Source organism: Malaclemys terrapin, chromosome 7, assembly GCF_027887155.1.
Source record: "Malaclemys terrapin pileata isolate rMalTer1 chromosome 7, rMalTer1.hap1, whole genome shotgun sequence".
NCBI lineage: Eukaryota > Metazoa > Chordata > Testudines > Emydidae > Malaclemys > Malaclemys terrapin.
The window spans coordinates 32304036-32329543 of record NC_071511.1 but is presented as its reverse complement, the minus strand read 5'-3'; the positions used below and the strand labels follow the sequence as shown (position 1 = coordinate 32329543).

General features: G+C 56.4%; 1 protein-coding gene across 4 annotated transcripts in view; it reads right to left on the bottom strand.

Moving 5' to 3' along the window:
• Positions 1-23544, bottom strand: part of ATG2A (autophagy related 2A) — a 38192-nt gene extending 14648 nt beyond the window's left edge. For 2 of the 4 annotated variants that reach the window (XM_054034752.1, XM_054034754.1), the window contains exons 1-22: positions 23259-23541; positions 16867-17029; positions 15717-15860; positions 14603-14705; positions 14018-14180; positions 13521-13667; positions 13179-13275; positions 11823-11987; positions 11128-11270; positions 10820-10904; positions 9604-9841; positions 8954-9113; positions 6846-6944; positions 5625-5798; positions 5215-5467; positions 4393-4495; positions 3910-4069; positions 3319-3461; positions 2483-2643; positions 1979-2136; positions 1244-1394; positions 191-384 (exon numbers count right to left, since the gene is read on the bottom strand). In XM_054034752.1, coding sequence (XP_053890727.1) covers positions 191-384; positions 1244-1394; positions 1979-2136; positions 2483-2643; positions 3319-3461; positions 3910-4069; positions 4393-4495; positions 5215-5467; positions 5625-5798; positions 6846-6944; positions 8954-9113; positions 9604-9841; positions 10820-10904; positions 11128-11270; positions 11823-11987; positions 13179-13275; positions 13521-13667; positions 14018-14180; positions 14603-14705; positions 15717-15860; positions 16867-17029; positions 23259-23429 — 3375 coding nt within the window. In that variant the 5' untranslated portion in view covers positions 23430-23541. Of the gene's footprint in view, positions 1-190; positions 385-1243; positions 1395-1978; positions 2137-2482; positions 2644-3318; positions 3462-3909; positions 4070-4392; positions 4496-5214; positions 5468-5624; positions 5799-6845; positions 6945-8953; positions 9114-9603; positions 9842-10819; positions 10905-11127; positions 11271-11822; positions 11988-13178; positions 13276-13520; positions 13668-14017; positions 14181-14602; positions 14706-15716; positions 15861-16866; positions 17030-22243; positions 22418-23258 lie in introns of those variants that run through there. The other 2 variants (XM_054034755.1, XM_054034753.1) reach the window with 2 other exon arrangements.
• Positions 23545-25508: the final 1964 nt, after the last annotated feature.

The window sequence follows — 25508 nt, the reverse complement described above, 5'->3', positions numbered from 1 at the left end:
AGGGAAATAGCCTCTAGGAACAGACAAGTCAAGATGAAAACTGGCGCTGAGATGTTTTAAGTTAAACAATACATGCAGCATCCCAGGGAGAAGTTGCTTTGGCTCTTAGCCTGTTTGGAGAAGGGGGAGCAGAGGGAGCCCGCCCAGCTGATTCCCCTCCTCCACAGCCCTGAGAGTGGAGGCAAGATACCTTGATGTTTTTCTTCAAGTCCAGGTTGATGCGGATGGCAGCCGAGAGCATCTTGAGGGGCCTGTCCTTCCTGCCACCCGCCAGCCCGCTCAGCACCCCCTCCTCCGAGGAGTAGATTGTGGGGTGCAGCCTGTCAGGGGGGGTGAAGCTGGGGATTTCCAAACGACTGGCCAGGAAGTAGTCCTCTACCACAGCTGAGGGGACAGAGAGAGTTTGGCCCGCTGGCTGGCCAGCCATCCTTCCCACCAACCCTCTCCCAGTGCCCTGTGGGACAGAGCGCTAGCCTGGGACTCAGGAGAGCTAGGCTATGTTCCCAGCTCTGCCACTGGCCTGCTGGGTGACGCCAGGTAGAGTCACTGCCCCTCTCTCCCTAAGTAAAATGGGGGGTAATGATCCTGACCTCCTTCGTAACCCACTCCGACAGCTACTGATATGACCTCTGTATTAACTCTTGCAGCTGCATCCCCACCCTCTCCAGCATTGCTCTGTCTCTTTAAGACCCACCTCCACCCTAGATGTCCCCCCACCCCACTCTGAGCGTCCGCTGGGTGCAAGAGCCTCATCCTTTGCAATCCCCACTGCAGGGAACTGCCTCCTGGCAGGCCTTAGCCCAGCTGCCTCTTTGGCCCACTGGCTGCTCCCACCGGAGGTCACCACGAGGTTGGGCACAGAGGGCAGCGCAGGCCTGACCTGCTGCCCTTTGGACTGGATGGGCCAAGTGAAACCCCTGCTCCACAGCACTTCATGAGATCCCTACAGCGTCCCCCAGAGGGCTCTGAAGAAGGCAGATGGGTCCCAATGTGCCAGGGAGCAGGGCTACGACTCGGCAGCCCTGGGATCTATTCTGTAACCTTGGGCCCCGCCACTACATGGGGATAGGTATGAATCCAGGGCTCAGTGGGAGAGTCCTGGCTCCCAGCCCCCACTGCATCAGCTCATCAGACACAGGACCAGAACCCCCACTCTAACTGACGAGACCCCCCTCAGGACAGAACCCATGAGTCCTGACTCCCAGCTCCCCCCCACCCCCCCACCCCGCAGTTTGAACCGTACCTTTATGATAAAGGGTGACTCTCTCAGACTCTATACAGAGGTAGCCAAGCTCCTCCTGGCCCTTGTACTGGGACACGCTGAAGATGGTGCAGTTGTCCACATCCAGCACGATCTCTCCATGGGAGTCATCCAGCTTCTTCCCCGCCTCACCCTGGGGGCAGAGGGGAAGGAGGACAAGGGTCAGACGCCCCAGTGCAGACCATTGTCCTTCCATCCCAAAGGGTCAAATGGCAACAGTCACCCAGCACCGAGGAGCAGCAGCATCTGGGGTTGGATGTGAGGCTATTTATATAGAGATCCCTCACCTGGGGCTCAGATGCAGCCAACTCTGAGGAGGGGTGCAAGGCTTATTTAAACAGCACACAGCAACAGCACACAGCAGCATGGTACAGTAGGGAAGGACCCAGTACCTAACTGGAATTCCAGAGGGAGTTGAAGGGTGACAGGTGGGCATTTGGAGAGGCAGAGGAGAATGACCTAGGTTTGAATTTGCCCTGGACACTAGAAGGAGTAGCTCAGTTCTAGGGAAAAGCAGTAGCCCCCATCCTGGTCCCTGCAGCACAGCACCACCTAGTGCCACACTGGGACCCCCACTGGCTCAGAGGGAAGGGCTCCGCTCCCCTGCTCCCTGCAGCACCCAGAGATCTCCCATCCAAACAGTGCCCAGGCCAGGCCCTGTCTAGCTGGGGCTCAGAGGAGATGGCCTGGCAGTGGGTCCCTGGGGGTTGCCCTCACCTTGGCCTCGCACAGAGCCGTCACCCTGCCCTTCAGGATAGAGACCACGGCTGAGAAACGGCTCTGCTGGCGTAGGCTCAGCTGCTCTCCCTTCCTCCGCTGAGCCACCGCCTCGTCCACTGAATAGAAGTGAGAGTCCTCATCCTCAGAGTCCGAGTCTGACGGGGACAGGGAAGAGGAGGGTTAGTGGCAGCTCTCGCTGCATGGGGAAACTGAGGCACAGAGGGGCAGGTCTTGCCAAAGGTCACGTCAGGGCTGGGTATAGAACCCAGGAGTCCCGACTCCCAGCCCCCTGCTCTAACCACTAGACCTCTGCTACCTTCACAGAGCTGGGGACTGGACCCACAAGCCCCTTTCCTTATCCTGCATCCATCACAAAGCAAGCAACCGTGATGCTATTCCCCACCTAGAATCCTTCACTCCCCATTTCCATTAAGGCTTCACAGGTCAGTGCGGGTGATAGGAACCTCTCTCTAGGTTTGGGGGAGGGGCTTGGCTCCTTACCCAGTTTAAAGGCAGACTTGCACATCTTGAAGTTGTCCTGCCAATACTTGGGAGGGGGCGGGTGGCTGGAGAAGAAGGTCCCAGGTGCAGCGCCCCCCGCAGGCCCGGAGGAGCAAAGGAATGGGCTGGCTGGCTCCCACATCAGCAAGTCATTATTTATCCTGGGGAAGGAAAGGAAAGATGCTTCACACCCACAACTGCCTTTGTCTCCCCTAGCCCAGGAGCCCCTCAAAGCACCCCCAATCCTTCCCCAGGCCCAGCGGTGTTTGTTATAGACCTGGCCTGCCTGGTTCTGAGCCTGGTACTGACACAGAAGTAGACGGCCCCTGCCTTAGAGAGCTTACCACCGAGTATTCTCACAGGGTGTCTCTAGGGTGCTGCAGGGAACAAGATGGGCCACTCAATAGGCGCCATCTCCCATTTTGCAGGTGGGGAGACAGGCACAGAAAGCAATTTGCTCAAGATCACCTGGCAAGTTGGCAGCAGAGGTGGGGATGGAACCCAAGGGCCCTGACTGCCAGCCCTGCCCTGCACCAACCATTAGAAGCCAAGCCCATTGCAAAGCTGGGACCAGAACCCAGGAGCCTTGGGCCACCTGGGATCCATCTGCTCAGGCCTGGCCCGCCCCAGCCGACAGCTCTTCCAACCCCAAGCACAGGCAGGGCCGGGTCCACGTGAGCTGGGCACTGCCAGTGCCCCGCTCTGCAGAGGTCAAGAGTCCAGGGGGCAGGCAGGGAGGATTCAGGGTCTGATCCCTAGAGGCTGCCTGGCCCTGTGGCTGCTCCTTGCCAGCCAGGATACACAGCTAGATGTCCCCTCCCATCCCTCCCCGATACCTGTTATAGATGCTCTCGTAGATCTCCTTGCTAGGCAGGAAGATGTGGACACTTGGCAGGGTCACTTCTAGGGCATATTGCGAGGCAGCCACTGTCTTGGCCTGGAAATCTGCCATCTCCTCAGGGTCTCCAGGGATCACCATCTTGGGGGGAAGCCAGCACAGGTGGGGTTAAAGACTTAAAGGAACAGGCACCTGCTTTGGCCAACCAACTACTAAACAGGAGGGTTCTCAACATGGAGGCTGGGACCCCCATGTAAAGGGTCATGACCTCCCCCTGTCCTTTCCTTACTGGTTAATGGGAGGAGAGAGCCCAAGCTAGATGGAAAGGGGGTTGAGATATGGTTCCTGATATGGAAGGGGGTTGAGAACCCCAATTGGCTCCTCCCTCAGGATCATTCAGCCCACACCCAAGGTCCTCCCTGCTGCATTCCTTGTATCCTGGTGGGCTAACCAAGCCACCTGCCCCAAAGAGACCACTCACGCCTTTCCTGGCGGGATCAGACCCTCTGGCAGGCAGGGGGCATTCCATGCTCCCACCCTCAGCACTATCGCCTCCCCACTGAGCGCCAGGGAGGGCCACCCCCCTTACCTCCTCAGTTTCATACATGGTCCTTTTGGAAGAGAAGGGGGAGGGCTCGGGCCGCCGCAATTCACAGGGACTCTCCACCATTGACAGATCCATCTCCTCCTTGTCCATCGCCAAGTCCCAGTGGGACAGGCTGTGCTGGGGGGTCAGGGTCACCATGATCCTGCGCAGGGCCGGTGGGAGGGAAAGTCAGAGGGCACAGGGTGAACCATGTAGACCCCCACCCCGTACGGGGCTACCTGCCCCCGTCTCAGATGCTGCAATGAAATGTTGCCCCCAACACATCTGAGCTCCCCACCCCCCGCCAACCCTGTGCACCACCACAGGGGGCGCTCCATGAAACCAGACGATGTATGATCGGATGACAATCAGCCGAGATGTAGATGAGGGAAGGAGCTGGTGGGATGGGAGGGGCTCTGGCGGAGGGAGCTGCTCCTACCAGGGTGCACATGGGGTGGGGAGATCAGCCCCCCAAAGCAGACTCACTTTGGGAAGAGGTATTTCTTGCCCGGTCCTTTGGCTGCAGGGTCAAGGGCTTTGCTCACCCGGATGCAGGGTACAGAGAGCGTCTCACCGTCTTCGTATAGACCTGTAAGGAGAGTGGCTTGACTCAGTGCCCAGACACACCCGCACCCCCTCCCAAACACTGCCCTTCTACCCTACACCTGGGAGGGTTTTGTAAGGGGGCTGGGGGAGATGTAAAGATGCAGAACTCCTGGCTATCCCATCTTCAGCTGTGGGAGCAGAGTGGGGAGGGGCACAGGAATCAGGATTCCTGGGTTCTGTTCTGGGGTCTAATGGTTAAAGCAAATGGAGGTGGGAGTGGAAACCAAGACTCCTGGGTTCTATTCCTGGATCTGGCAGACTGGGAGGGCAGTCTACTGGTTAGAATAAAGAACGGTGTCAGGATGGCTCTGGTTAGAGCATTCAAGTTTTTGTAGGGTCTACAAAACCAAGAGGGATCCATTTAGAAACATCCCCTTCCTATTTTACAGCAGGAGACATGGGGCCCCATGTTTCCCCCAACTCAACCTGAACAGAGGGGGTCCCTGTGGGCCTCGTGCCTCGTCCTTGCAGCCTGGGTTTGCCCTCCAGTCCCTTAGGGGAACAAGACACCCCCGGGAGGGTTGTTGGCAGCAGGGACCCAACCCTGGACCTATGGATCTTAGAGCCAGAGCAGCCACTGTCCAAGTCTACTAGCCCAGAGGCTACAGCAGCCTCCTAACCTCCATAGGGAACAGTGAGCACCACTCAGGTCAGCGACAGACTTCCCAGAAGGCCTTGCAGCTCAGCCCTTCCCATGCTCACCATGCAGGTCGCTTAAGGTCACCTCCAGCCGGGTGGGCTCCCCATGACCCCCTGGCCCTGCCCGCAGCTCCGTCTGGAACACCACATCAGTCAGCTCCAGTCGTAGGTTCTCTTTGCGCACAGCTTTCTCCATCCAGGGCTGACGCTCTGGCTCGGGCCGCAGGTCCGGCACTGGGAACTGCAAGCGCAGGGTGGCCTTGGGTGCTGCCAGCCGCACGGTTGTGTGCCTCTCGGGGGCATGGAGAGACTCTGCCTGGCACCCAGCCACAAGAGGGGGAGAGAGGAAAGGATTAACAGGGGCCTGGTCTCCCTCCAGGTCCCCCGCCCATTGCAGGCATAAGCACCTCCTCCTCTGCAGCCATCTGGGAACAACGCCCCCTCCTGGCAGATGTTCCATCCCCCACACTCACCACATGCATGTCCGCATGGAGGCCAGGGGCTTGATCTTGCATGGACGCCGATGCTGCCAGATGGAGGAGGGACCCAAGCCGGTCTAGGACACCCAGGTCCACATCAGAGTGGAACTCTGCCAGCTCCGCCAACAGCTCCGAGCTTCGCTTAGCCCCAGCCTTCTTGAGATTGCTCTGCAGGGAGAGGTAGAGCCATCGGAGCCCTGGGAACGCCTCCCCAGCCAGGGGAGATGCTGCTCTATGTGGGGGTGGGGGTTCGTTCTACAGAGCACCGGAGTGAGGGGGAAGCTCAGGTGCTGGCCCCGGTCGTCTGGGACTGTACAGACTGTTGTATTATTGTAGGGTCTCTTGCAATTGCCAATGTGTTATTCTAGGGTCACCCAGGGAGGCTGGGGCTTCCTTCTGTCTCTGCCTGCTTGGCTTCCTCTGCTGCTGATGCAGCCCCACCAATCTGGCTGTGTAAGATTACGTGTCCCTGCAGGTCCCAGCGCGTGGAACTGAGACCTACTGGCACTTGGCCACATGTCAGGTCAAGCCGACTGACCACAGGACAGCTCCTGCCACAGTCAGGCCAGGCCAATGGAGTACCAACCTCAGGAGAGCTCCTGCCATCCGCAGGCCAAGCCAACAGAGCACCAACCTCCTCTCCCCCCACCCATTCAGGCACATTGTTGAAGGGTGGGCATGTGGTTAAGGGACTGGATTGGACTCTGGACACTTTGGTACTATTCCATTGTGTGACCTTGGACCAGTCACTTCTCCACTTGCTGCCTCAGTTTCCCCATCTGTAAAATGAGAATAACCCTTCCTTTGTCTAAACAGACTGAGCTCTTCGGGCAGGAACCATCTCACTGCGACTGTGCAGTGCCCAGCACAATGGGGCTTTCCCTCCTCCTCCACATCTCAGCTGGGGACTCCAAGTGTTACTGGAATGTAATTTAATAGTAGCCAGGCAGAACCAACAAAGCTCTGACCTCATGAGAACTTCCACTCCCAGGCAGAGGGACAGGACCAATGCTCCCAGGAGTGCTCCCATCACAGCAAAACCAATAACCCAGGGCAGCCAGCATCCCCCCACCTCCCTGCTGCGAGGACCCAGTGCAATGCCATCAAGCGGCAGCCTGCGATGGCTCTGGTCCCTGTGAGTGGGGCAAAGGGGGAGAAAAATACGCCAATTGCACTGAATCTCAAGACACCCTCCGGCCTCAGGCTGCTGCTCACTTTGGATGGCAGCTTCTCGGACTGCTTGTAGTGGATCTGGGCGCAGGGCCGGGCCGAGGAGTTATAGGTGAAGGCACTGGGGTTCTTGAAGGTCATTAGCTGTAGAGAGAAGGGGTGGGATGAAGGCTTGTGCAGCAGGTCCAAACATGAGATGCTCGGTCAGTTTCCCCAAGAACGGATTCAAGCTGCCCCACACCCACCCACCCTTCTCTGGGGAGGGGTTTCATCCCATCAGGTGCTGGCACAGTGGCTGTCAGGGACAGAAGGCTCAGGTGGCCTGGTCCGCTCCTAAAAATGGACAGAGTCATCAGGTCTCGTCTCCTTTAGCCCACACACAGTCTGTTCTCCAAGCCAGTCCAGCGTACCATGCAACAGGGATCTCGCTGTAACCATTAAGGGAATAAGTCTACGTAGACTGATGAATTCCATTTGCTGTTTGTGATTGGAACAGTCCATGTGGATTAGACCTTCCGGTCTGTGGCAGAAAACAGACCATGTCTGAGAAGCTGAAACAGGGCTATCAACTTTCAATAGACCGTTTCTGGCGAGGCAGTGCGCCCCCTGCTGGACACACCAGGCTACTGTGTTTGGACCCATGGGCTTTAAGCTCCCCTGGGTCTGTGCAGGCTTCAGTCACCATCCCTGTCCTTGGCTTCTCTGGTGCACTTCCTGGGCACAGACTGTCAGATACCCCTCCATTGAAGTGGGACCTTGCAGCCCAGCTTCCCTAGGCCCACAGTCTCCTTGTCCTCCCTCCCCCAAGATACCCCAGCAGCTTACACCGGCCCTTTCCCAGAACTCCACCTGTGGGCAGGGCACTCTGGTTTATAGCTTAACCCTTTGGGACACGTGATAGTGGAAGGCAGCAGACAGACTTGCAGAACAATTTCTGCAACCATCACTGTTCAGACAGCACAAGATATCTACGGATCCAGGTAGATCCAACGCCTACTCATCATTCCCTGCTTCCATTTCCTCACCAGTGAGGCATTCTTTGTCATGGATGTTTAACATCCCCTGTGCCCAGCAGTGCCAGAGCATGGAAAAGCCCAGCGTGAGAAGAGAGGCAGGAAGCGGTGTCAGAAATGGCTTTCCAAAGAGAAATGCTTTAGCCAAGGGACCAGGCCGTTGCAGAACCAGGAAGCGGAGCAGGAGGGCCCTGGCCTCCCTGAATGACACTGACCAGAACCCAAAAGACTCTCAGGAGTGGGCAGGGCTCGGAGGGAGGGATTGCGTTCAGGTGTTGTGTGTTCGTCCACAGATCCGAACTCTCTTGTGTTGTCCAAGAGCAGAGTGTGCATTGGGGGTGGAGAGGGGGGTTTAAGGAGTCCCTTTCTGAAGTCTGGGTCCCTTGCTCTAACTGCAACATGGTCCCAAAGGGTTGAACTATCTATAAACCGGAGAGCTCACGAAGGTAGAGCCCTGGGAGCAGCATGCATAAGCTACTGGGGAGATGTGGGACAAGCGTCAGCACTGGTTTGGGGGCCCACGGCACTGAGCAGCAGCACCCCACCTCTCAAGGAGAAGGGCCAGAAAGGGAGTCTGCACCTCCGGAATGTGTCAGCAAGGCCAGGACCGAGACAGCAACTGGACGCTGCTCAGGCCCAGCGAGCTTGAAAACATGTGGGATCCAAAGGTTGGATCCATGCACCAGCCTGGTGACTGGGTGTTCACTGGGGGTGACTCTGCCAGGGCTCTAACACTTCACCCCTGCCCTTTACCCTCTGGATTAGGATACCACCGGCTTAGCCCTGCCTGGGTATCAGCTGGCCCAGCTTCCCCCTGCCCACAACAATAATTCCCCTCCCTCCTTGGGGTTCACACCCTTCTGATCCTTGCCTTGCACGTGCTCTTCTGCTCCTCTCAGGCAGAGCCCATGGAGTACAGATAGCAGGAGCACTCCCCCACTCCCAGGCAAAACAGATCCTCCCCACCATAGCCAGCCCTGACCCTGGGCTCAGCACACCATGACTGCAGGCTGAGGTCCCATCCCCCTAGACACCTCCAAGCAACAGCCATGGTCAGGTCAGAAGTGAGGAGAGCTGGAAAGCCATGACCCCAGTGCTCAGCCCTGGGTGTGGCTCTGCCATCCGCTCACCACCCATTACCTCTGTGTACTCCGGCTTCTGCTGCCTGCGCTCCGGGCTGGCGCTGGCCCACAGGCACTCCAGAATCTCCAGCATGCCGAAGCTCACCTCCGAACTGAGCACACGCAGGGAGCCAGCTGCTCTCTGTTGGCAGGTGACCTGTAGGGCTGCTCCAGTAAGCCTGGGGGTGGGAAGGCGGAGTCAGCCTACAGGGGGTGAAGGGGGGGGGGGTTGACAGCCCCAGTGCTGTGGCCCAGGCAGATGTTACAAGCTAAGCAGGCACAGGGACAGTGAGCACAAGGATGGGAGACTTCAAGGATTGGGGGGGGGGGGGGGGGGGGGGGGGGCGACACTGTCCCCTCACAGTCAGTGCTTACCCCAGTGCCTCAGGAGCGATACTAGGGGGCACTGTGCTGCACAGAATGGAACGGGGGTGCTCTCCTTTTCCCAATCAGTGCTAGCCCCAATACCCCAGCATGGCACTAGGGGTGCCGTACCCTCCCCTCACAATCCATGCTGACCCCACCTCCCAATGCCCCAGTCCCCTGGAGATCATACATCTAAAACATCCTCTGGTACCTGCCTCCGCACCACGCCCCAGACTGGGGTAGGGAGCAGCCAGGGTGTATTGTGTGTCCCCCACGAGGGGCAGGGAGCTGCACCCAGCCTACCTGAGGTTACTGCAAGGACAGGCCTTCTCAAAGCACTGGCGCAGATGCCCAAAGTCCCGCCCACCGAAGGCTGAGTCTTTGAAGAAGGCCAACTCGGCAAAGAAACGCTGGGCCAGCTGGGGAGGGGCAGGCGGGCCAGGGCACTGATGCGGGACCGTCAGGGTGAGGCCGCCCACCGTAACTCTGAGCAGCGTCTCCGGCCGCAGGCTCTCCAGGGAGGGCAGCTGGGGGGCCTTGCCTGCAACAGATCAGGCACCTCGGATCAGACAGTCCCGGCAGTGAGAGCGCCCCACCCCCCAGGCTAGTCCCAACACTCCTGGGCTAGTCTGGCTAGCAAAGGGACTACAACTGGCCATCCTCCCCACTGCAGGGCTCACACCAGGTCTCCCACGCTAGGTAAAGCTGGTGCATTACAACCAACCCCCAGAGAATTCTGGGAAACCTGCTAGGGCACTCTTCCCTCCAAGCAGGGGATGCCCCACAGCAGAAGGGGCTGCAGGTTGGGATTACCAGGCAATGGCAGAGTTGTGGGGGGGGCAGGAGGGGCTGGTGGGAGCCCAGTGATGGGAATAGAACCCAGGAGCCCTGGGCCCCAGAACTTCGCAGGGAGAAAGAGGGGTTAGGCCAATGGAGGTATGGTCTTCCAAAGGGGAAGGGTCAGGGTGGAGGGGGAAACTGAGGCCCTTCTTGCTTGTTGATCCCCCGCAGGGGTGAGGCACTAACCTAGCTGCCCCAGTCAAATTCCAGTTGGGGGTTATTGCCTTCTACCTCTCTCAAACTCACCTGGCTGTGGCAGCCCCCATGCCCCAACCTAGAGGCAGCTGCATCTCAGCGTCAGGTGAGGGATCCCTGTATAAACAGCGCCCACGCTCCACCCCAGAGGTGTGTACACTTACCCCTAGATGGCTGAGTCAGATTTCAGCCATGAGTGAAGGAAGCCTTCTACAGTCAGCGAGCTTCAGGGATGGACTCTAAGCCTGCAGCCCCCCAAGCAGGGAATAGAACCCAGAAGCAGTGACTCCCAGGCCTCCACCCGCTCTAACTCACTAGAGCCCCTTACCATCCCAGACCTGGGAGAGAACCCAGGAGTCCGGGCTGCCAGCCCCTGCCGCTCTACCCGGCCAAACCCCAACCCCACTGCCTTCCCAGCACTGGGTGGAACCCCACGCTCCCCACTGAAGCGCAGCACGAACCCAGCAGGACGGGCCCCACTCACCTGGCAGTTTGCTCAGGCCCTGCAGGCCCGGGAGCGTAGCAGCAAAGGGGGAGCGGCCGTAGCGCCTGGGGCTGCTCAGGATCAGCTGCAGAGAGAAGCGGAGGTTAGGGATGCAGAGCCAGACCAGGGGGGACAGACGAGGTTTGGTGGCAGCAAGGTGCTCTCGGGACGGAGCAGAGCAGGCACAGACAGCTTCAGAGGGCTCTGCCTGGTTCTAGACACGGGAAAGGGGGGGAGCCGAGGGGGGAACAGTGCCAGATGCTGCCAGCTATGCCCTCCCACTCTGCCCCCCACCAGCGAGTTCTCACCCCCGGTGTGAAGGAAGGCGGCTGCAGGGGGCAGGCACTGTAGTCGCTGTGCACAGAAGAGTCGAGCTCGATATCGGAGAGATCACTGACTGAGCGCATGGAGGTCACGCTGCTCGTCATGGCAGCCATGGAGAAGAACATCTCTGGAAGGCAAAGGGGGAGAAGCAGGGTCATGGGAGGGAGGCAGAGCCCCAGCAGAGGGACAGGCAGCCTGTTGTACTGGGAGACCGTGCAGCATGTGGGCAGGCACACCAGAAAGTGCTGCCCTCATATAAGGGTTCACACAGTAAGGGGGCTGAGAGGCACCAGCAGAGCTGGGGCAAAAGGGGAGCAGGGCTGGGATAACACACAGACGGTGGGTTGGGACTGAGGGGCACCAGAAGAGCTCAGTGAGAGTCCCGGGCTGCACAACTACATGCTCTGGTTTTGTAGTACACCAGTGTGTAATCTCCATCGCCCTGCAGCGGCAGGGCCACACAAAGGATAAGAGACCTGCTGTTGCTGCCAGCTGAGGGAAATCCTCCCTGAGCTCAAGTGGGAGTGGCCTATGCTGCTTCTGGAGCCAAAGGGCCAAGGCTCCTCATCCTGGCTTCCCAGGCAGGGTGGGGGTTTGTCTGCAGCACACAGGCCACGATGTAGTGCAGAGTCTAGCACTGACACCCCTCCTCCCGCAGTGCGCCTCGCCCAGACGTCACCTCTGTTCTCCAGGCCCACGAAGCTCTCCAACTCCTCCTCAAGCCGGCCCGGCCCCAAGCCCTGGCCCCCGTGCAGCTGTTGGCTCAGATCATGTTCTATCAGCTTCAGGTCCTCAGAGTCCAGTGGGCGGCTCTTGCTTAGCTTCTCCTGTAGGCCATTGGCTTCTTGGGTTGGGGAGAGGAGGAGCCGTGGGGGTTAGGGAGGTGCTGAGAGAAGATAGCCCCTGGGGACCAGCTGGGGTACTGGTGGGGAAAGAGGGGCTTGGGCTGGATCCCACTGGCACGTGGGTTGCCAGGCAGAGACAGCTGAGCCCCGCTAAGCGAGGATCTCCCCACCCCAAGGGCAGTACTGATCTCAGCAAGTTGGCAAAGGTCAGTCCCCCAAGAGTCACGAGACGTTTGAAAAGATGACGGCTTTGGTCTGTCTCTGGACTTGCCCTGCCCATTCCATGCATGAGGGAGAGCGCTGCCCATACCCCCTGATTAGGTAAGGTGACGTAGGGCGGGGGGTGAGAGCTCCTGCAGCAGAGGCTGCTCCTGCTCCTCCCCTGCCCAGCACTTAATTCTGCCTCCCCAGAGTCCAGATCAAACCTGTTCCCCCAGCCCCATCTGCTGTGGCCTCACTTCAGCTCCTCCTGGGGTTCTCCTCCCAGCCCCTTTTCCCAGCCTGGGCATTGCAAGGAGGGAGAGGGGAGGAGAAGAGCTATCTTGAGGTGCTGGGCTCTCTCTGCTCCCTCCTCCCCTCAGCTCACCCAAGCCTTTCTCACGGGGCGAGCCCTTAGGACCACTCTTCTCCACTCCACCTCCCCTCCTGGGGGAATGGTTCAGGTTGCTTCCTTCAGCAGCTCTGACTGGTTGCTCTGCCCCGGGAGGTGGACAAGTGGGTCAGGCAGCCAATCAGAAGAAGCTTCCCTCAACTGCCTGCAGGGGTCAAACTCGGGTAAAGGGCTGAAGCTTCTGGCACCCACCCCAGACAGGGCTGCAGCCCAGCCAGCACCTGTCACTGGCAGAGCATCCAGAGAGCTGGCAAGGGGCATATGGTGCCCAGACAGACAGCCAAGCCCCAAAAGCAGGGGCACAGGGATACTAGGCATGGATAGCTGAGCCCAGATCACAGCAGCAGCTCCTCAGAGATTCTCACAATGGAAGGAGCATCAAGCCAGCAAACCAGGTGGTGATCCCCAGATTCCTCTCCCCAGGCGTCCTGACTCCCAGCCTCCTCCAGTTCTAACCCACTGGACCCCCTTCCCCTTCCAGAGCTGGGGACAAAACCCAGGAGCCTCTCTAGGTGTTACCAAGAGCTGTGTTTAGCCGGGGTGGAGGAAAGGGTGGAATAACCTTCCAGCGATGGCTCACCTGAGACGCTCAGTGCTGTCAGCAGGTCATGCAGGAAGAAAATCTGCTGGGGGGAGACTAAGAGGTGCAGGGATCCCAGCTTCCCATCCAGCTCCAGCTGGGGAGAGGAGACAAGCAGAATTCACTAGGCAGGTTCCTCCTCCTTCTTCCCCCCTGCTCCCACTGAACAGACCAATGGGCCCATCCAGTCTGGCTCCCCTCCCAGCCACAGGATGTTCTTGAGGCAGTGAGTTCCACAGGCGAATACCAGTAGGTGGTGCACTGTGCCACATCTCCATGAGACCCCCTTTCAGCTGGGAAAAAGGAGGGGGGATGGGATCCCCCCCACCCAATGTTTCTCACCCTGGGCCCGGGAAAGGCCTCGTTCTGCTTGAGTTTGATCCTCATCTCCATGTAGCCAGAACAGCTGCCGATTTGCAGGGGAGGGTCAGGACCCTCGGGCGCCTCTCCACTGGCTGAGGACAACGACTCGCTCATCTGGGGTTGGGGCTGGGCAGATGGAAAGGAGAAGAGTTTGGTTGCTACAAATGGATGAGGCTGGTTTGGGACCAGCAGCCCCTCCCATCCCAAAATGATTCAGTGGGCTCTCCCCGCATGGTAGCCAGGCAATACCGAGCTGCCAACGCACACAGCTGGGGAGAGAACCCAGAAGCTCTGACTTACAATCCCATGCCTTGTGTTCAGATCAGGATTCCTGGGTTCCTTCCCAAGCCCTGGAAAGGGAGTGGGGTCTAGTGGTTTGAGCAGGGGGCTGGGAGCCACAACTCCTATACATTAGGCCCACTCCCCTCCCCCAAGCAGGCCCACCTGTCCCCTCCCATGGCTGTGCCTGGAGGTACCTGGGGGCCCGGCACAGGCGAGGCTGCGCTTTCGGGGAACTCCTCGTAGTACAGCTGCATGCCACTCAGCTGCAGAATCTTGTGCACGAAGGCCGGGGGTTGGTGGATGTCGACTGGGAGCACCTGGTTGGGGTCCTTCACTGCCTCATCGCAGTAATCCAGCCTGGGGGAGCGAGTCACAGGGGACGGGGTTAGACACAGCCACATGGGTACCAGAGCTGGGCCAAAGGTGGCCTCAGACAGCTGAGTACTTAGCACTTAGAGCAGTGAGGGGGGCTGGGAGACAGAATTCCTAGTTCTATCCCCAGTTCTGGGGGGGGGGGGGGGGGGGGAGTGGGGCCTGGTGGTTAGAGCAAGGGATGCTGAGAATCAGGAAAGCACTGAAAGAGGGAAGAGCACCCCTCACTGAAGTCCTAACATGGCTCCCTGTACCACCCCATTCCTCCTGGGATGTCTCCCATCCAGGTACCAGCCTGGCTTAACTCAGCTTAGCTCAAATTCTGACAGGATCCCCAGGGGAACAGTCTTCTTCTCCACACTTCATCGGATAGCCCCCTCCACACTCAGGATCAGAACCCCCATTACCTTTTAATATGCACCTCCAGGGCCACCCCAGTCTGAGAACTGCTGGGTACGTGCTCCATCCGAACAATGGTGTCCAGGAATGTCACCTTGATCCTCCGCAGCACTGGGCAGGGGATGCCAGAGAGAACCAGAGACGTTAAGGGACCATCTTGCAGTAATTACCTCTGTTTCCATCTGTAGCTCTCAATGTGCTTTACAGAGGAGGGCAGTATTGTTATCCCCATTTTACAGATGGGGAAATGGAGGCACAGATATTTGCCCAAGGTCACAGTGACGGACCTGGGAATAAAATCCAAGTCTCCCAAGTTCCTACTGCAGTGCTCTACTCACTAGGTCACACTATCTCCCACCCCAGGGATCTCTCCACTAAACCTCTCTCCTTGTCCCATATTGGTTCCTATGGAGGGCAGGTTATCTGGCTTTCAGCCACACAACTGACATCTGCCACAATCTCTCTCCAACCACTCCTTTTGGGGAGGTTGGGGGTGCAGTAGAGTGGTATGTTTTGGGAGCATTTTATCTATCTTCTACCCCAGTGGTCTCCAAACTTTTTTGATCACACACCCCTATCAGTAAAAAATTTTTGAGCACGCACCCCCTGCCGCACCGGCTCTACCATTTTTGCCGAAGCAAAAAAAAAAAAAGCGCTCGGAATCCGCCCAAACTGACAAAGCAAAAAAAATAAAATAAAAAGCACGCCTCCTGCCACTCACCCCCAAAGATCTCTTGCTCACCTCCTGGGGTGCACGCATCCCACTTTGGAGACCACTGTTCTACCCCTCTATACATGTTACTCTGAGTTTATACTAGACAAGGAAAGTTGCTTACCCCTGAGATTAGTGGTTAGACTGGGAGCCAGGACTCCTGGGCTCTATTACCTGCTCTGGGACAGGAGTGGGGTCTGTGTGGGTTAGAGCACGGGAGGCTGGGAAACAGAACCCCCGAGCCCAATCTCCAGCTCTAAGTGGACTGGATTCTAACAGGTTAGAACAGGGGTGGAACTAGGAGTCAGGATTCCCAAGTTCCATTCCTGGGTCTCCACCTGCCCCTTGGTTCCCAGCAGCAATCAGATTCCCCCTGGCTCCCGCCCTACAAGATCCCGGGAGAGACTCACCCGTCTCGATGGTCTGGGCGAACATCTCGAGGCCCTCAAGAGGCTGTGGGGGCTCCTCAGCCTGGTCCTTCAAGCACTCCTGGGCCAGCTGCATGCTCGTGGTCATGCATGATGACCAGCTCTGAGACTCTGTTCCCGGGGTGGCTGCGGGAACAGAGGGGCACTTCGTTACTGAAGGGCAGTGAACCCTGAAGGCACTGCCAGCCCCATCCACCAAAGGCAGGCCAAGCACACAATCACCATCCACTTCAGAGCGCAAAACAAATGCACAGAACAGGAAAGGGACTCAGGCAGAAACAGGATCCAAGCCCCAGGCTACCCTAGCCACTAGGCCTTGGTTTCCATACCTAAAATTGGGGATAATCCTTCCTCTGTCTCGAGCAGGGACTGTCTCTCACTAGGTCTGTGCAGTACCTGGCCCCAGGGGGCCTGGTCTCAGGCCTGGATGGGTCTGTGCAGCACCTGGCAGTGATGGGGGCGGGGCTCATACTCTCACCCTGGGCAGGGGGTGGGGAGAGATGTCTGTAGGAGCAATTTTAAGAGCCCCCTATTAATTATTTCTGCTGGCATCCAAGCAGCCCCCAGCTCTGAAAGGGCTAACGACCCTCCAGAAGCAGCCACCCTCTCCCGGAACCCCAGTTAGTGAGGTCAGTCCCCACCCCGGAGCCCTCATGTCGGGTGAAGCCCATCTCCACGTGCTGCGCTAGCAGAGACCCTGGCTGGGATGGGGGCAGGATCCCCAAGAGGTTTGTTAAAACCACCTCTCCTGCAGGTAGCAGGGCAAAACTCGCATGGGGGGGACCCCACTTCACACAGTTGGCCGCTGTGACCTTTGACCATCACCAGGGCTTATGGGAAATGCGGAAGTGGGGCGAGAGATGCTGAGCACCTCTGCATTGCAGGGAGGAACAGCAGCAAATTAAGATACCAGCCATCAGTGCCAGCTACCAGCACTCCCTGGGCCAGGCCTGCCCCTGGGACCACACACTCAGAGAACTCAGGCCTCCGCAGCTGGAGCTAAAGGAGCAACACCCCTAATGGGCATGGGGAGCAGGCACTAGCCAGAGCACAGGCTGCTGTGGTCATGTCCCTACACCAGGGGGAGGTTGGGAGCAGCCCCACCCCTCAGCCCCGCAGACCCAGCTCTCACCACTGCGGTACTTGGGCCGGCACGTGATCTGCAGCCCTGTCACCTCCACGGTGCAGTTCTCCGTCACCAGCGCCGACCAGGGGATGGTGACCGCGATGCTGTTGATGAAGCCATCCACAATCTCCAGTGGGGCACTCACTGACTCCAAGAGCTCGTTCACCGACTGCAGGGAGAACAGAGGAGCATTCAGACAGAGACCACTCACCTGGGACAGAGATGCAGCTACCTCTGGGGTGGGGCGAGGGGGCTATTTATACCAGCATCCCTTGCCCAGCGCTGATACAGCTACCTCTGGGGTGGGGTGCAGAAGCCAGATATTCCCTTCACTGTCGCACAGGGTTATTTGACCAAAGACAGCAGAGAAAGTAGATGTCAGTTTTCAGAGCCGCCCTCAGCAGACAGTTTCATGGAGTTCAAATTTATTTAACCTCCAGGCCCCAAAGTGATTTTGTCAGGATTCAAACTGGTGGCATCTCTGAGCCAAGGGATTTCCAACTTGTTGCTAAGACCACTAAGCTCCTGCACTCCCATGGGCTCCTACCCCTTCAAACCTTCCCTAATGAAGGACTGACGAGTTAAGCATCATACCAAGTATTAAAGGTAACTTTACTACCTACAAAAGGAACAGGAGTATTTGTAGCACCTTGGAGACTAACAAATTTATTTGAGCATAAGCTTTCGTGGGCTACAGCCCACTTCTTCGGACGCGCAGAGAATGGAACATATAGTGAGGAGATATATATACATACAGAGAACTTGAAAAGGTGGGAGTTGCCCAACCCACTCTAAAGGCTAATTAATTAAAATGAACTGTTGTCAGCAGGAGAAAAAAAATGTTTGTAGTGGTAATCAAGATAGCCCATTTAAGACAGTTTGACAAGAAGCTGTGAGGATACTTAACATGGGGGAAATAGATTCAATGTGTGTAATGGCTCAGCCATTCCCAGTCTCTATTTAAGCCTAAGTTGATAGTATCTAGTTTGCATATCAATTCAAGTTCAGCAGTTTCTCGTTGGAGTCTGTTTTTGAAGCTTTTCTGTTGCAAAATTACCACCTTTAAATCTGTTACTGAATGGCCAGAGAGGTTGAAGTGTTCTACTGGTTTTTGAATGTTATGATTCCTGATGTCAGATTTGTGTCCATTTATCACATTGGTAGATATGCAGGTGAACGAGCCCCTGATGGTATGGCTGATGTGATTAGGTCCTATGATGGTGTCACTCGACTAGATATATGAACAGAGTTGGCATCGGGCTTTGTTGCAAGGATAGGTTCCTGGGTTAGTGTTTTTGTTCTGTGATGTGTGGTTGCTGATGAGTATTTGCTTCAGGTTGGGGAGCTGTCTGTAAGCGAGGACAGGCCTGTCTCCCAAGATCTGTGAGAGTGAGGGATCATCTTTCAGGATAGGTTGTAGATCTCTGATGAAACGCTGGAGAGGTTTTAGTTGGGGGCTGAAGGTAACGGCTAGTGGCGTTTGTTATTTTCTTTGTTGGGCCTGTCTTGTAGTAGGTGACTTCTGGGTACTCTTCTGGCTCGGTCAATCTGTTTTTTCACTTCAGCAGGTGGGTACTGTAGTTTTAAGAATGATTGATAGAGATCTTGTAGGTGTTTGTCTCTGTCTGAGGGATTGGAGCAAATGTGATTGTATCTTAGAGCTTGGCAGTAGACAATGGATCGTGTGATGTGTTCTGGATGAAAGCTGGAGGCATGTAGGTAAGTATAGCGGTAAGTAGGTTTCCGGTATAGGGTGGTATTTATGTGACCATCACTTATTAGCACAGTAGTGTCAAGGAAATGGACCGCTTGTATGGATTGGTCTAGGCTGAGGTTGATGGTGGGATGGAAATTGTTGAAATCATGGTGGAATTCCTCAAGGGCTTCTTTTCCATGGGTCCAGACGATGAAGGTGTCATCAATGTAGTGCAAGTAGAGTAGGGGCATTAGGGGACGAGAGCTACCTACCATTCTCTGAAGAGGTAAACTGAGGCAGGGAGTCTGGGGTCACCCAGCAAGCCAGGGCAGAGCTAGGAATAAAACCCAGGAGTCCTGACTCCCAGCAGCCACCCCTGCGCTTGAGCCACTAGACTCTCCTCCCAGAGCCAGGGATAGGGCCCAGGAGTTCTGGCTTGCAGTTTGCTTCCTTTTGGTGAACAGGGAGCTGACTCAGCACTGTATTCCCCACTCCTCCAAGCAGAGGCAGCTCACAACCTCCCAGTGCCTGGAACAGCCAGATTCCACTTCAGGGCTCATCGTTAACCTCAATGGTGAGTGGCTAAGTGTGTGAATCCAACTGGCCTGTCCACATTCCAGCAGGGTACAAATACCCTGGGCACTTCAAGCTGCACTTCCTGTCCTAGGCTAACATGCCCTGTAGTGCCCCACTCCAGAGCTGGCTGCATGTCACCAGCGGCCAGCTGATTCTTGCATGCTGCACTCTTATCTGGGAATCCTCCCTCTGATGCCAGATGACATGGATTGCTGTTCTAAAATCTACTCTGGTGACAAGGGCTGGGGAGGTCAGGTGACTTGGTTGCAAAACCATTTCAGCAGAGGAAGTAGCAGGCTGTCTGCACAGGGTTTCCAGCTAGTTAATTGTAGGCCTCATAGAAATGCTAAGTATTAAGGCTACTGGATTATTCTGACAATAACGCTTGGGATCCCATGGCACCTTTAAGACTAACAGAAGTATTGGGAGCATAAGCTTTCGTGGGTAAGAACCTCACTTCTTCAGATGCAAGAAGTGCCTTGCATCTGAAGAAGTGAGGTTCTTACCCACGAAAGTTTATGCTCCCAATACTTCTGTTAGTCTTAAAGGTGCCACAGGACCCTCTGTTGCTTTTTACAGATTCAGACTAACACGGCTACCCCTCTGATGCTTGGGATCCCGACTCCGATCGGAGACCCTCCTCATCAGGCCAGAGACTGCACAGCCCTGCCCTTCCCCCCCTCCCCCCCCCCCCACACACACCCAAGATCAAGGCCCCTATGGGGCCAAACATTGCACAAAACAAGATCAGGGTCCCCCAGCACTGCAGACCCCCTCAACCCAAATCAGAGGCCCCCATTGGGCTGGGAGCCACACAGACCCCCAGACCAAGCTCAGGATCCCCCAATCACACCAGCCCCCACACGGACAGTGATGGCCAGTCCCTGACCTGATGAGCTTCCAATCGAAACAAATGATGTGAGTGGAAACTGAGGCACAGAGAGATAGTGGCAGAGCTGGGACTAGAACCCAAACGTCCTGCCTCCCAGCCCAGTGCCCCAGCCACTAGACCATACTGCCACCATGTGTCACACACAGCTCAACAGGAGCAGAACGAGGCAGCCAGTCCAGAGGCAGCCAGCTGAGGCTGCATTGTGCCTCATGGAACAGCTTCCTGGAAAGCCAAGAATAGGGAGGGTGATTGAGACATGGCAGGGAGGGGAGGGCACGTAAGGAGGGACAGTGGGACACAGTAGTGGTGGTGGGGACACACAGAAGGCCAGTCCCAACATGCCAGGGAAACATCATTCTAACAGGTGTACAGTGACCGCAGCTGCTAATTATAACCCACTCATGAAGGCCAGCAGCCCCGTTCCCCAGCAGGTAGGACAACAACCACCTCGGTGCAAGGGGCGGTACTCACTGGCACTAGGATTATGGGCTGGCTGGCCAGCCCAAAATGGCAACATCCCCCACCGCCACCCCCCGACCTGGCAAGGAAACTAAGGCAGGGCTGGGCTAGTGCAGAGAACAAGAGGGAGCAGATTTCCTGATGGGATCTACTGGGTTAGAGCAGGGGGCTGAGAGCCAGGACTCCTGGGTTCTATCCCAGCTCTCCTGCTAACTCACTGTGTGCCCTTAGGAGGTACAGCCCCTGTGCCTCAGTTTCCCAATCAGAGACAATGCCTCCCCTATCCACCCCTCTTCCTCTCCCCACAGGGAAGCTCTGTGCTTGTTTTGAAGCCAGGCATGAGTCAGGAAACCCTGAGTCACAGAGCAGATTAATTAGCAGCTCCGGGGCTGGCGTGAGCCCAGGGCATTCATCAGCCCTGGGGTCTGATCGCTCACCTACCCACACTCTCGCCTCCCCCCTTTGGCATTTTCTGTATTCATGGTACACCACCAATACATACATGCAGAGCAGCCTCACCTGCGGTGCAAGGCTAACCCCAGCAACCAGCTAGGCACAACCAAGAGTAACTGGCATTACCAAGCCACTCGCAATATAGCGCCTCCATCTGAGGGCCTCCTAGCACCAGCGAGCACAAGCAGGGAAATCAAGGCACACAGAGGGGAAGGGCAAAGGTCACAGAGGGCACCACTTCAGAGCCAGGCATTCTAGCTCCCAGCCCTCCCCTGTTATAGCTTGTGCTTCAGAAAGTGGGGTGGGGACTCAGCAGGGGGTGCTCTCCCCTCTGCAAGAGTTCAAAGGTGAGTCACAGCACTGGTGTCCCTCCCACATGCCTGCACGCAGCTAAACCAGGGGTTCTCAAACTGGGGGTCAGGACTCCTCCGGGGCTCATGAGGTTATTACCTGGGAGGTCACAAGCTGTCAACCTCCACCCCAAACTCCGCTTTGCCTCCAGCATTTATAATGGTGTTAAACATATTAAAAAGTGTTTTTAATTTATTAGGGTGGGTCACACTCAGAGGCTTGCTGTGTGAAAGAGGTCACCAGGACAAAAGTGTGAGAACCACTGACCTAACCCCATCCCTCAGCCCCCTAGGCTCTTCTCTCCCCCCATTCTGTTGATGTCCCTCAGTTCCAAGCTATAGCCTCACTGAGTGGCTCCACTCTGATTCTCCCTCCCGACCTCCCCAAGATCAACACACCCCAGGCCCCATGCAGCTTCCTTGTCCTCTCATTCCCTTCACTGTGGGGCACTGGAAGCCAGGCCCTAACACTCACCACAACACAATGCTAGGCTATTATTTGGGACCTGGTGACATGACCCACAACTCAGGGACATACCCCACTTCCCCAAGACACTACACCTGGGGTGACAGCAAGGTTATTAACCCAGCAGCTACAGCAGCCCCTCCCCCAACCCAAGGGGGGCAGAAGACAAGGAAGGGTGGCCCAGCTCCAAGGGAGGTGGAGAAACTGAGGCACAGCACTGCTGCTAATATAAACCAGGGGAAGAAATGTAAGGGTGGGCTAAGTGGGTGAATGGCTCAAATACAAGCACATACCCCACATGGGGTAACACTACAGAGTTGGGCTCCCCAGCAGTGGGGGTGAAACTTCTAGCATTAGCTCCATATCAGCCTAGATAGGGGTAGGAGACAGAGCACTGGACTAGGAGAGGGTGGGTGGCTGTCTGTCCAGCCCTTTCCTGGTTGTCTCATATCAGCAAGGAGACTGGCCAGATAGGCTCAATGGAACGTCACCTCCAGAAAATGAAATCCACAAGGAACAGGCCATGGAAATATACCAGCATCAGCAACCCACGGACCGGACCGTCCTAGCACACAGGGTGGGAGTTTAAGGATTAACCAGGTATTTCCCTGTCTCAACCCCTCCATGAGGCCACTTCCCAAGTGGTCCATCCCCCCTCCTCCCAAAAACACACAGTGCAGTTACTGCTCTATAAGCTGGGCATTTCAGAGACACGACCCTGAGCATAGAGTACTGCCTGGGCAGGTGGGAGGCAGTGAAACACACAAGGGGTGGCAACCCATCCTGAAGCTAGTTCTTCCTGGTGGGATCAGTCACTGTCACTAATCGCACCCCCCCTCTCTTCCCAGTCACCAGTCTACTCTCTGGCCCTGCATACACCTGGTTCCTACCCCACAGAGCCACGCTGCCCTGTGTTCCTCACCTACATATCCAGGCAGATGCCTCTCAAGGTCCTTGCTCCTCCTCCCTGAGCCCCATCCCAGGCCCTCAACCCCTATGGATCAGGGGATATGACCTCCATCTGGGCTTCCCACATCACCTGGTTCTCCCCTCTTCCCCTTCAGCTCCCAGCTACAGATCTAGGCCCATGCCAGCTCCAGTGCCTCAGCACAGATTCCAGCCCCACCCCAACCAACCTTGTCCCCCACCTCCACCTCAGCATCCTGTTTCCGCCTTGGGCTCACACGGTCCTTCTCCAAGATCCCACAGTGTCCTGGACCCCAGATACGGACCCTTCCAGCAGTTCCCAGCCCCTCACCCATATATTGAGGTCGATGTTCCCCAGCCCCCGGTACCAATCCCAGCCACACCCATCCAGCGCCCTGGCTTCCCCTAGTCCCAACCAGCCCCCTCACCCATGTCGTGGTGGATGTCGTGCAGCTCAACCCCTCCCCTCCAGCTCCCCCGGCCTCCCAGCTCCCCAACCCCCACGTCGAGGTGGATGTCCCGCAGCGCCTCCACTCCTGATCCCTGCCCCTCACCCCACTCCTGATCCCTGCCCCTCACCCAGATGTCGAGGTGAATGTCCCGCAGCGCCCCGGCGCCCTGGTACAGGTCCAGGCTGAGCTGCTCCAGGCTCAGCCGCTCCTCCAGGTAGTGGCCCAGGTAGTGCTGCAGCAGGTAGCGGCAGGCCCGCTTCTTGATGGAGCTGGACCAGGGGAAGAACCAGCGGGACATGGCTGGGTGAGGGACGGGGGCGGCTCTACCCGACCCGGGGTGCGCCCTCCCCGCCTTAACTTCACTCTGCCCCCCCGGCTCCGCAGCCGGCTTGTTTTCCCCCAGCACTGGCCCGCTGGCAGGGCAGGCCCCGCACTGGTTGGCTGGCAGAATGTAGCTCGTCACCTCTCGCTCTGTTCTGATTGGCTCCGCGGGGAAGCGCCACAAAGCGACCCAGGCAGGAATGAAATAGAGTCCAGAGAGCGAGACTGCGTGTGCGCACGTTTATGCCGCTGTAAAAGGGGCTCGGACCGAGCATGCGTCCCACTGACCAGAACAACAAATGGACTCTCCGGGCGCTAAATAGATCCCGACGCCTCCTTACTGCGCATGGGCGCAGTGGGCTGAGCTAGAAAGTGACGCCCTTAGTGCCAGATAGGTGCCACCCACCCGTCCCCACAACGCATGCGGGAAGTGGCCAATAACAGGAAGTGGAGTGAAATAGTTCCTAAGGCCCCATTTTACAGACAGGGAACTAAGGCAGAGGCTAAGTGACTTGCCCAAGGTCACATGGAAATAAATAGCAGAGACTAGACTTGAGCATGGGTTTTTTGAGTCCTAAGAATGCAGCCTAGCCACTGGCCCATCAGCCAAGAGCCCCAGATAATACCATGCCTGGAAGGGGACATGGTGAGGGATGGGAAAGGTTCAATTAAACATTGGCCAGGATTTAACAGGATGCAATAGCGTTGTGATGTCCTCTCAGTGGAATGTGATGTCATCATTCTGTGTGGTGATGTCATTGTGCTCCTTTGTGGTGTCATTTCACCTCCCTGCGATGCCATAATAAAATGGGGCCCAGCCAGGGCCATGCCTATAGAACATAACAGTTCAGTCTCCTGAGGACTGAAATGCTTTAGCTGTGATGTTAACTAAAATATTTGAGCTTAATATATGGGTAGCTGGGTGAAATCTCTGGCTTGTGATTCAGACTAGAGATGATCTAATGGTCCCTTCTAGCCTTAAACTCTGTGAAACTATTAAACCAACCAGAGACTCCAGCTGGGAGGAACAAAAAGAGCCAAAACAAGGACCTTTGGACAGCCAGAGAACTGCCCACAGTTTTGGTTGGACTTTCTCTGCCATATGCTGATTGGCTGTTTGCGCTAACCCTCTACCTCCCTCACACTCTCTTCATCCTGCTTCACTCTACACCTGTCTCTCTTACCATCTCCTCCCCTGCCCTGTCCCCCCATCATCCTTTTCTACACCTTTCTTCCCATTTAGCCTCTCCACTCCAAAATAAAACCTCCCCATCCCCCCAAAATCATTAAACTAACATGCTATTTGCTGCCATCACATAGATTGCTCTGCCTGTGTAGGATACCCCTTCCCCCGTGCTGTGTCTGTCTGATCTATTGAGATTGTAAGATCTTAGAGGCAGAATCTGCCTGCTACTCTGTTTGTGCAGGGCTTAGCACAATGGTGCCATTCTTGGCTGGTCCTTAGGCACTACCATACTAAACTTGATGAACAACAACAATAATAGTGCTGCATTGTAACATCATTGTGTTACATTGTGATATCATAGCACTGTATTTTGATGTCATAGTGCAGCATTATGATGTCATTGCATTGCCTTGCAATGTCCTAGCACTATATTATGATGTCACTGTGTGAGACTGTGATACCATCATGCTAGCTGTATTGTGATGTTAGTGTGCTTCCTCATGATGTCACATTGCTGTATTGTGATGTCACTATGTCACATTCTGATATCACATTGTGATTAGCTGTGTTGTGATGTCATAGTGCTGCATTGTGTTGTTACAATGCCGTTGCACCCCAGGAAAATGTCAATAATTGGCATGGATAAAAGCCAGTGAGGCATTGTCAAAACATCACCCAATTGCACTAGAATGTCCTCCCGGTGGTAGTGCAGAAATGTCACCCTGGCAGCACATGCAAAGTGCCCTCGCTGTGGCACAGCATCACAAGCTGGTGTCCATACGCTGCTGCAGCATCGAGCACAACAACATCATGACAACCCAGGCAGCAGCATGGCACATGGCGGGGATGCTGTGGCATCTTATGGTCTCC